Source organism: Terrapene carolina, unplaced genomic scaffold (genome assembly GCF_002925995.2).
Source record: "Terrapene carolina triunguis isolate 2854851 unplaced genomic scaffold, T_m_triunguis-2.0 Scaffold131, whole genome shotgun sequence".
In the NCBI taxonomy this organism is placed as follows: domain Eukaryota; kingdom Metazoa; phylum Chordata; order Testudines; family Emydidae; genus Terrapene; species Terrapene triunguis.
In genome coordinates, this window is record NW_020664482.1 from 6,327,446 (window position 1) to 6,337,718 (window position 10,273).

Sequence of the window (10,273 nt, forward strand, 5' to 3'; positions counted from 1 at the left end):
ACTAAACCAATCAATTTGGTATTATACAATGAAATAGCTTCGTAGCACAAACACAACAAAGTGTAACATGCCCAAGAAGTCCAGGGTAATAAACTCAAGGTAGTAAAATTTAAGACAAAATAAACCATGGTTGTAAATTACTGTCCACTTATTTTTTAATTCAAGCACCATTCTGACAAATCAGCCGGTAGCCGATTTAAAACGTGTATGCCAACTTCTGTACTTTTAGATCTTTCACATTCTTAAGGATAGTAAGAAAAACTTCAGGAGCCAGATTCCAGCTTCATTTGCAGGATATAAATTCAAAAATAACACTGAAGCCAAAGGAATTTGCCCACATTTACACCTGTGACAGTTAGATCAGACAGTGACCTATATGTTTTGTTGGTCGCAGGATAGGTGAGTGAGGAAATATCTTTTACTGGAAAACACACTGCTGTTGCTGTCGGACTTCGGAGGGGACATGGCTAACAGAGCCAAACCACTGTGCAGTATTAGTTCATTTTAAGTCATCTGATTTGGACAATGGGTCAATCCTGCTTATTTTACTCATTCAATTTACCTAACTGATTTCAAGAATATGGTGAACAAGTTTTGCCCATAAAAGGAGAATGGCCCAAGTCCATTCACACAAGTGGTGTAAATCTATTGAAGTCAATTTATTTCAAAGGACACTTCTTGTTCTTTTTTTAGACCTACTATTTTTTTTTAAACCACTAACACCTAAAATTACTATCGTTTAGAAACAAAAAATATTTCTTTAATTCTTCCATATGACAGCACTTTGTTATTTAAGCTGCTTTTAAATGCACTTTTTAAAACTGATTATATTTCAAGCTGTCTGTATCCCTTAAAGTAGATTAACAGCTGTGTGCATCTGATTCCTCCGTGCACTGGGCCCAATTCTGATCTTACTAACAAAGGTGATGTCATTGACTTCAGCAAAATCACTTTAAATTTACACTTATGAAATTAAGATCAGAATCCTGAAATGTTCTACTTATATGTAGACAGAGTAGTGGAACAGCTCCAAAATAAACTACGTATTCTGACTGTACCCTCTCCCACTACTGGTAGTTAATTTCCTAACATTCTTAACTTTACATAAGAATACATCTACAGCAGGGGTTCTCAGACTTTTGTACTGGTGACCCCTTTCATACAGCAAGCCTCTGAGTGCGACCCCCCTTATACATTAAAAACACTTTTTTATATATTTAACACCATTATAAATGCTGGAGGCAAAGCGGGGTTTGGGATGGAGGCTGACAGCTCGCGACCCCCCCCATGTAATAACCTCACGACCCCCTGAGGGGTCCCGACCCCCAGTTTGAGAACCCCTGACCTACAGGAAAAAAACTGAGCCAAATTCAATTATCTCAATGTTCAATAATCTCAATGTTGATAAGAGAAGAAACACTTATTATATATATAAGCTGTGAGATGCATGTGAAAATGGGGTTTTAATATTCATTGACATTTATGAGCCTCTGGCAGAAACCATCTAGTTGAGAAGCGACAGCATCTGTCAGAGTAGCTTTAACCTCATGTCAGACAATCTTCCTCCTATTTGAATAGTGGTACTGAATTTTTCCGCAGTGCTGCTGCCATGACGTGCAAGTCTCTTGAAAGACCAACGTTTCCAGAACCCACAGGATGGGGCACCGGAAGAGGCGTCTCTCTGAAGATCTCTTTGCAGAGATCCCCACATGTTGCTCCCTCCAGGAATAGGCTATAGGAACTGCCTCCAAATCTAGTAGACTTCCTGGGATCCCTGAGGCACTAGGCACACCTAGACAGAAGCCCTGCACCTCCACACCAGCTCTGGAAACCTTCCTCACTCCTTAATAGGGACTCCATCTGGCTGCAGTTGCAGCCAGAACCTCAAGAGAACAATGCAGCCCAAGGCTTTTATTTTCCAATGTCTCTCTCTCTTATGACCATGCTGCCTTCCTGAGCCTGCACAGACAGTTCCAGTGCCTCTGCTGCTGCTCATTGCTTAGCCAAGCAGAGTAAACTAGCAAGACTCCAGCCAGTTGCACTGCTGCTATTCGGAACCCTGGGAACCAAGAGAATCAGTTTCATGCCACTTGGCAAAACTGAAAGCAGTAGCAGAAGCAAATACAGGAATTACTCATAGTATAGGATAACCCAAAAAGGAAAGAAGGCTGGGAGACAGAATGGCAAACCACCACCACCTCCCTACCCCCCAGCCAGCAAAGCAGCAGCCAAGAAGCTAGTCTCCACTCTCAACCCCTTCTCTGTGGGGAAGACTGGGAGAGAAGAGAGAAAGCACCTTCATCCTTTCAGCACCTGGGGGTAGTGGTAGAGCTTTAAAATTTGTCTCACACCTTCTAGCCAGAAGCTGATTCAGCACATGGAGAAGGTCCCCACAATCAGTGCCAGGAAGATGTCCCTGGCAGAAACTCCAGCCTCCAGACCCTTCCCAACACCTGGTGCCTCACCACTGCACTGCCCCTGGTGGAGCCTCTCCTACCTTTATCTTTCACACTTGCCTCTAGCTAGTAGGTTTAACTTCCAGCTGGTAGGTACCCGGCACGTTTCTGAGCCCCAAGCCAAGCAGATCAGAGAAAATTCCATTCCAGGATTTTCAATCATTCTTTTCCCCCCTTGAGCTTTAGAGGAAGCTTCCAGTCATTTCAGGCTGGAGGTTGCAGTCCAGCCTGAGGCATCCACCAGTGCTGCGGCTAACACTGCCTAAATCCAAGCACTAAAAACAAGACCATGCTAAGATCGTCTTATAAAAATTTAACACGTTGCACTCATGAAAAATTCACTCTGTCGGAGAGATTACAGTCCGTCCTTACGGATGGGGAATCTCAGTATCCCTGGAAGATATCACACAGAGTGTATTTTAAAGGTGGTGTGGGGGGGCATACGAGGGGGGGGGGGAAGGAGGAGGTTGGTTTTTTTTTAACCTTTAATGTTGTCAGTAAACTAGACATTCTGATTTTTTTATTTGGGTCACAGAGGAGCGAAAGAATGCTCAATAGTGCAGTACAATATTTATTTGGTATAAACTACAAACAAGACAAATATGTAAAAGTCAGCCTCCAGTGACAATGCAGGAATAGATCCCGTGCAGCAGTAACTGTGTGGAGCCCCGAGAGTCTTAGCATTATTGCAATAGACTGTGTCCATTTATTTAGGAGTGTAATTTCTAGCACAGGGCAGAGCTACCAGAACCCGCTGGGATTACATCGGGGTTTATATTTTTATAGACATGTATTGTAAACTGAAGAACTTCTGGAGGCCAAATTAAACCTCTCAGCTATAGGTTACTTGGTTAGTAGTATAAAATTGTTCCAAAGTTGTTGCTATTGAATCACTGGACTTAATTCGTTTGAGAGAGAGGGCTATATATATATATATTATGGGCTATATTTGAGGCACTGGTTTGGCTAAAGTGTGCCCATAACACAGCCGCTCTGAAAAACAACAATGGCTAGTCTGCCTGAACACAACTCCAACACTCATACAGAAACTGTCGAGTCTGCCAGTTCTTGAAAGAAGCCTTTTCACTCCAGAACTGTAGTCTCAAGCAACCACCGAAAAAGAAAAAAAAGAAATCATCATACCTGGCCTGAATATTCCATAAGGGCTAACGAATTACATAAAAAGCCCCCTGAGTTGAATTCAGCTGCTGCAGATGGGATACTTCTTCCAGCAGACGTTTTCTTGATATGACAAACAAAAAAAAGCGTTGAGCCAGCAGAGAAGTATTCCTAGATTTGGCACAAGACTGAGTTAAATTCAAGTCAAAGTCTGGGATACGTATTTCAGTGCATTTCAACTAGATCCGACAGCTGTGTCTCCGCAGTTTTGAAATGTCAAAGGTGACCACTAACCGTATTTTCTATTGCGCAATGAAGTTAACCCAATGTCTCAGGCATAAATTTAAAATAGACCACTAAAATGTGCAGACTAGCCATTATTGTTTTTAGAGCTGCTGCGTTATGGCCACACTTCAGTCAAAACCTTTGTCAAACCAATGCCTCAAATATAGCCCTCAATTCTCTCTCAAACGTAATTAAGTCCAGTGATACAATAGCAACAACTTTGGAACAATTTTATACTACTAACCAAGTACCTATAGCTGAGAGGTATAATTTGGCCTCCAGAAGTTCTTCAGTTGTCCTACAATACACGGGTATAAGAATATAAACCCCGATGTAATCCCAATCGGTTCTGTTAGCTCTGCCCTGTGCTAGAAATTACACTCCTAAATAAATGGACACAGTCTACTGCAATAATGCTAAGACTCTGGGCTCCACACAATTACTGCTGCACAGGAAAGATGAGCAATTACAAAATTCAGCCCAAGCAATGAGGTCACAATGAAAATCTCAAAGCAGTTTCAATGGTACTGTGAAGGTCTTTAACATACTACACCTCTACCCCGATATAACACGACCCAATATAACACGAATTCGGATATAACGCGGTAAAGCAGCGCTCCAGGGGGGCAGGGCTTTGTGCTCCAGCGGATCAAAGCAAATTTGATATAACGCGGTTTCACCTATAACGCGTTACGATTTTTTGGCTCCCAAGGACAGCGTTATATCGGGGTAGAGGTGTATTTGGAGACAAGACATACTTACCAGACCTATTGGTTGGCACCTTTACAAACTGCTTTAAATTAAGCTGTATATCCATGCTCTTGAGATTAATCAGTAGCTACCTGCTCTTACAGATGAGACGGGGTCTGTCAAAACTTAGTAGTGACAATTGTTCAGATTCAGACACCAAGTTAAGGCTTTAACTTTTTGAATATCAACGTCAACTGTCAATACATTACTGTCTGACACCCACGCTTAATTTCCCGCCACCGTAAAAATATACATTGATAAAAACTTAATAAACATTGAAAAAAAAGCTTAAAATCCCTGTTTTACATGACCATGTAAATTATCTCCAAGGTTCCTGGCACAATTTTCTTTGATCTTTAAATTCCTCCACTACCAGGCAACCGATTTTTGCTGGTTTGTTGGGAGGTTGCTTAAGACAGGTTTCCCATTCCGGACACCTTCGGGTCCTTTGCCTGCCCTGTAAAGTGGATGTACAGCATGTGCATTCATTATGCAAAAAGAACAGGAGTACTTGTGGCACCTTAGAGACTAACAAATTTATTGTAGCATAAGCTTTCGTAGGCTACAACCCACTTCATTATGCAGTTGCCTTGGTTCCTACTCCCATTAGCCCCGTGATACCTGCAGGCATAGCCTCAAAGAGATGCAGAAAAGTCCCCTTATTAAGCCTTTGTATTCAGTATCAGTGACCACTGGAGGTGACCATGTGCTTCTGGCAGGGGGAACAAAAGAAAGCGATGGCACAGACAATCAAAAGACAGATGATTATTTCTGCAGGGTCAGGAGGAATTACTCCCCTGCCAATCCCATCTAGCCTGGTAGGTTACAATCAGCATTTAGGAGGAGGGGAAAGCAGCCTGGTTTTTGTTGTTTTTTCCATCCTGCAGGTTGGTGCATCTGGAGGGGCTCTCAGCTCCTGGGCTGAGACCAGGCACTGTCCCTTGGCGGGACCGCATTTGGGGGGCCGGAGGAGACATGTGATCAGCCCCTAATCTGGGGCAATGCCCAGTGCCTTCATTTCATTCCACTGGGGGGCTGGCGATCAGCCCCTGAGCTGCCAGGTCCCTTCCCATCACTGCACTGGGCCCGGGGATTGGGGGGCAGGCGCCCCAGAAGCGGGTCCTGCCCCCGCTGCGCCTCTGAACAGCGAGCACCAGCCAGAGAACATGGGGGGGGGGGGGGGGGGGAAGAGTTGTTCTAAAAAAGCGATTAATGCCCCAGCGAAACATTGCGAGGCGGCGGCTGAGGCTCAGGGATTCCGGCAGCCGGATGGGACAAGCCCCTGCAGGGAAGCACTGCGGCGGGCGGAGCAGCGCCAGGGCCGGCCACAAGCTTCCCACCTCCCCCCCACCCGCCCCACCACGGTCACCGGCGCGCAGCTCTCAGCCGCATCGCCGCCCCGCGCTGGGGGCTCTCCTTCGCCTCCCGGGGCGCCGCCGCTAGGCTCTCCCCGGGCGCTGCAGCCGGGAGCCGGGCACCATAGCCAGGCTCCCCACCCACCGGCTCGGCTCCAGGGCGCTGAGACGGCCCCGGGGACTGAGCGGCTTCTCCCTCCCGCCAGCAGCGGCGGCGGCACCGGATACCACCCCGGGGCCCGGCTGCCTGAGCTGGGGAGGGGCCCGTGCGCTAGGGCGCAGCGCCCCCACCTCTCCAAGGCGCAGGGCGCGCAAGCGGCTTCCTGCGCTGAAAGCGCCTCCGAGCCCCCCTCGCTTCGCCCCTGCGCCCAGCCACCCCTCCCCGCTTACTTCCACTTTCTCTTGCTGAGTAAAACGCACCTCCCCTAAAGCTTTTGTCTCGGGGGGCGGGACCTTCCCCACCCTCCCTAGAGCAGCCTGGGACGTGTAGTATTCAGCAGCGGCTGCTCCGCCCACGGCTCACAAACATGGGCAACAGATCAGCCCTGGGAGGGGGGTTGACATGCCGTTTCTAAACGTGCTCCCCAGCAGAGCTGATACCGCTGGAGAAAACGTAGCTAGGGTGACCAGATGTCCCGATTTTATAGGGGCAGTCCCGATTTTAGGGTCTCTTTCTTATATAGGCTCCTATTACCTCCCCACCCCCTGTCCCGATTTTTCACATTTGCTGTCTGGTCATCCTAAACGTGGCAGCTGCTGCAGGGCAGGGGGCAGCCACCCGATCGCCTGAGTTTTAGATTATTTGAAAAAGAAATACAAATAAACCAACATCATCTGTTTTTTCTATTGTAACCCTCTATGTTGGCAACCTCAGTCCGGTCAGCATGGACACGTGGTACCTGTACGGGTTTCTTTGCATGTCTCTAGGGCTTGCTTTTCTCACACAAGAAATGCTTCTGAAGGGCCTACACACATGGGTAAAAATTATTCATACAAATGAGCACTGCTGGACAGACGTGCCAAGCCCTTGTGTCGACTATTTGAGGTTAAGAGGCACAGCATTATCCAGTAAAAAGTGGAAAAGATTAAGGGAAATAGCAAAATACTTACTACCAGAAGTAAACTGTGCTGTGTTCTTCATATACTTAAGTACAGTAGAACCTCAGAGTCAGACTTACAAACTGACTGGTCAATCACACACCTCATTTGGAACCAGAAGTACACAAGCAGGCAGCAGCAGAGAGACACACACACACACACACAAAGCAAATACAGTACAGTGCTGTTTTAAAGGTAAACTACTTTAAAAAAGGGAAAGCAACACGTTTCTTCTTCACAGTAAAGTTTCAAAGCTGTATTAATTCAATGTTCAGTTGTAAACTTTTGAAAGAACCACCACAATGTTTTGTCCAGAGTTACAACCAACCTCCGTTCCTGAGGTGTTTGTAATGCTGAGGTTCTAATGTGCTATCAGTATGGCCTAGTAGTGGTTAGAGCCCAGTCTTAAGACTCAGGGTAGCTTGGTTTCTAACTGCTGGCTCTGGCCTGCTGGGTGAATTTGAGCAAGTCACTTTTCCTCTCTGTGCCTCAGTCAAAGGGAGATAATGATACGGGCCTGCTTTGAGATCTACTGCTGAAAAATGCTATATAATGATAGTATTGTTATGTGAGTAAAGGATTGCAGGATCAAGCCCTCTAGTTATTTGTTTTGCCCTTATTGGTAAAAATATAAACTACAATCATATTATGTACAGATGCAGGGTGTAGAGCCCAGTGGGAAAATAGCATGGGCTCATGTAATTAAAGACTGTATCCTAATGCATATACACAAGGAAGCCAAAGTACGGCTGCACAGGCAAACATAGTTCTAGCATTTCCTAAATTCTGAGTGCTTGAGTTTGCAACTGTAACTTTTTTAAGGTAGTTTTTTGGGGTGTAATATCCTGTCTTTTAAAAAGCAAACAAACATAATTTCCATCATGTGGAAATATAGTAACTCCTGGGTGATCAGCAGAGTTGGGATCTTTAGAGCCACAGCACATTCCTACATGACCTAACAGTCTAACTGGTAGCACTAGAAGGCTGTTATCTATCATGTAGGTCAGCCACCAGAGGGGGATGAGACACACACTGAACCCAGCTGGTTGCTAGATTGCAAAGGAATGTTCAGAGCCAATAATCCTTGGTTCAGTGTGCTGCAGTGTTTATAACCCCTTCTGTCATTCTGTTCCTATTGCCTGTCCCAGCATTTACCCCTCCTTCCCAGCTGCTGTCCCACCTCCTCCAGCTTTTACCCATCTCTCCCATCTCCAGCTCCTGCCTGCGTCTCCGCCATCTACTCCATCCCTGCCCTCGCTCCCGCCTTGTCCTTTCCCTTCTTAATCTATCACCAAACCCTCACTGCGGCCGCCCTGTCCCCAGTTCCCACCCATTTCTGTTCTCCAATTCTTATCCTCCCCCCTCCACTGCCCCGCCTATCCCAGCTCCTAATCTCCCCACCTCTCCTCCCCCACAGTTCCCAGCCAATGGAAGCTGCGGAGTCGGAGCAGCACGGAGCGAGGGCGGGCAGGAAGCCTGCCTAAGCCCCACTGTGCTGCCAGCAGCGGCAACCAGGGGCCCTCTGGCTCTTTTCATTGCCCAGGCCCCTGGGCAATTGCCCCCTTTGCCCCCCCCCCCCCCTGTCAGCAGGCCTGTGAGGGAAAATTGCAATGGGAGAAAGTTCCTTGAGAATGGGTCCACCCAGAAATCAGAGTGTGGGATTGGGCATATCACGGACTAGGGTAAGAGTGAAGGTGGTACTGGGATTGTTGTAGGGAAAACCTCAACCATTCAGACAATCTGGGAGCTCAGGCGCCGTTCCCTTAAACTCTATTTGGATTAGACAGCATGAATAATACGGTGTCCTCCCTCATCTCAGAACATTGCTCCTGAACCTCTCACCGCTATAGAAGGTAGGTTTGTATTTTGGTATATAATCGTATGCTTCAAGTATTACATTCATTCAGATCTTCGCTCATATAGAATAATACACATGCCAGAATCTCTTCTAATAATGCTGCTTTCACATGATTCTGGCCCAGGAGCCAAAGCACTTCAGCACGTACATTGACTTCAGTGGCACTTAAGTATGCTTAAAGGTAAGTACGTGATGAAGTGCTTTGCAGAATCAGGGATTAATTCTCCCTCTCATCCAGCCTCGGTTGACCCAGGTCACCAGCTTAGATTTATATGTCCCCTGATGCCCACATACAATCTCACTTTCACTCAAACCATACACTTAGGTTTTATTGCTAGTAGCAATCAGGCACCTTTTTAAAAAAAATTCTCATATTGCCACTGACGTACAGTCAGCCCTAAAGCACCATGTGGTATGAATTTTGATGTTTAAAATTAAAGTCTTCAGAACTGCTATATGTTTTTCATATTACCCTTCCTCTGAAATTTGAAAAATATGCTAAGGGAGCATCCTTCAAACACAGTTAAAATTCATCCAATCATCTTTCTCTCCTGCATAAAGTGGTCGTCAGCAAGGCAACAGCTCAGTTTTGCCTGACCGTTTTCACAGTCCTGCAGGCTCCGGAGTGGTCATTTGTCTTGGTTTATTGTGTCTCTCAGTCTTTTCCTGTCCATTGGGGATGCAGATTGAGGTATTATTTCCTTCATTACTGCAAGAGTGAAATGGAAGCAAAGATTGACTGAAGGAGATGCATTCACTTTCCCAAAAGGGATCTGTTTTCCCTTAAAGCTTTGGAATTTGACAGGACTCATCTTTGTCTCTCTGTCTAACACAGGGGTCGACAACCTTTCAGAAGTGGTGTGCTGAGTCTTCATTTATTCACTCTAATTTAAGGTTTCGCGCGCCAGTAATACATTTTAACGTTTTTAGAAGGTCTCTTTCTATAAGTCTATAATATATAACTAAACTATTGTTGTATGTAAAGTAAATAAGGCTTTTAAAATGTTTAAGAAGCTTCATTTAAAATTAAATTAAAATGCAGAGCCCCCCGGACGGGTGGCCAGGACCCAGGCAGTGTGAGTGCCACTGAAAATCAGCTCGCGTGCCGCCTTCGGCACCCGTGCCATAGGTTGCCTACCCCTGGTCTAACATTAGGCCCAGAATGAACTAGTCTGCGAGTCTGGAGATTACAAGAGCAGGGAGTTTTTGTGGCTTGCTGGAGAGAGGCTGTTTTGTTGTTCTCTGGCATAAAGGCTTGTTCACCAGGGCCGGCTCTAGGCACCAGCGCTCCAAGCATGTACTTGGGGCGGCACTTTCCAAGGGGCGGCACTCTGGCCCCCCCCCCCCCTTTT

At 46.2% G+C, this 10,273-nt stretch overlaps 1 protein-coding gene across 1 annotated transcript in view; it reads right to left on the reverse strand.

The window, feature by feature from the left end:
• ATP11C (ATPase phospholipid transporting 11C) overlaps nucleotides 1-6,360 on the reverse strand; it is a 110,439-nt gene extending 104,079 nt beyond the window's left edge. The window contains exon 1 of the mRNA XM_024196919.3: nucleotides 5,813-6,360. Within this exon, the coding sequence (XP_024052687.2) occupies nucleotides 5,813-5,839 (27 nt within the window). The 5' untranslated portion in view covers nucleotides 5,840-6,360. The remainder of the gene's footprint in view (nucleotides 1-5,812) is intronic.
• Between the last annotated feature and the right edge of the window lie 3,913 nt (nucleotides 6,361-10,273).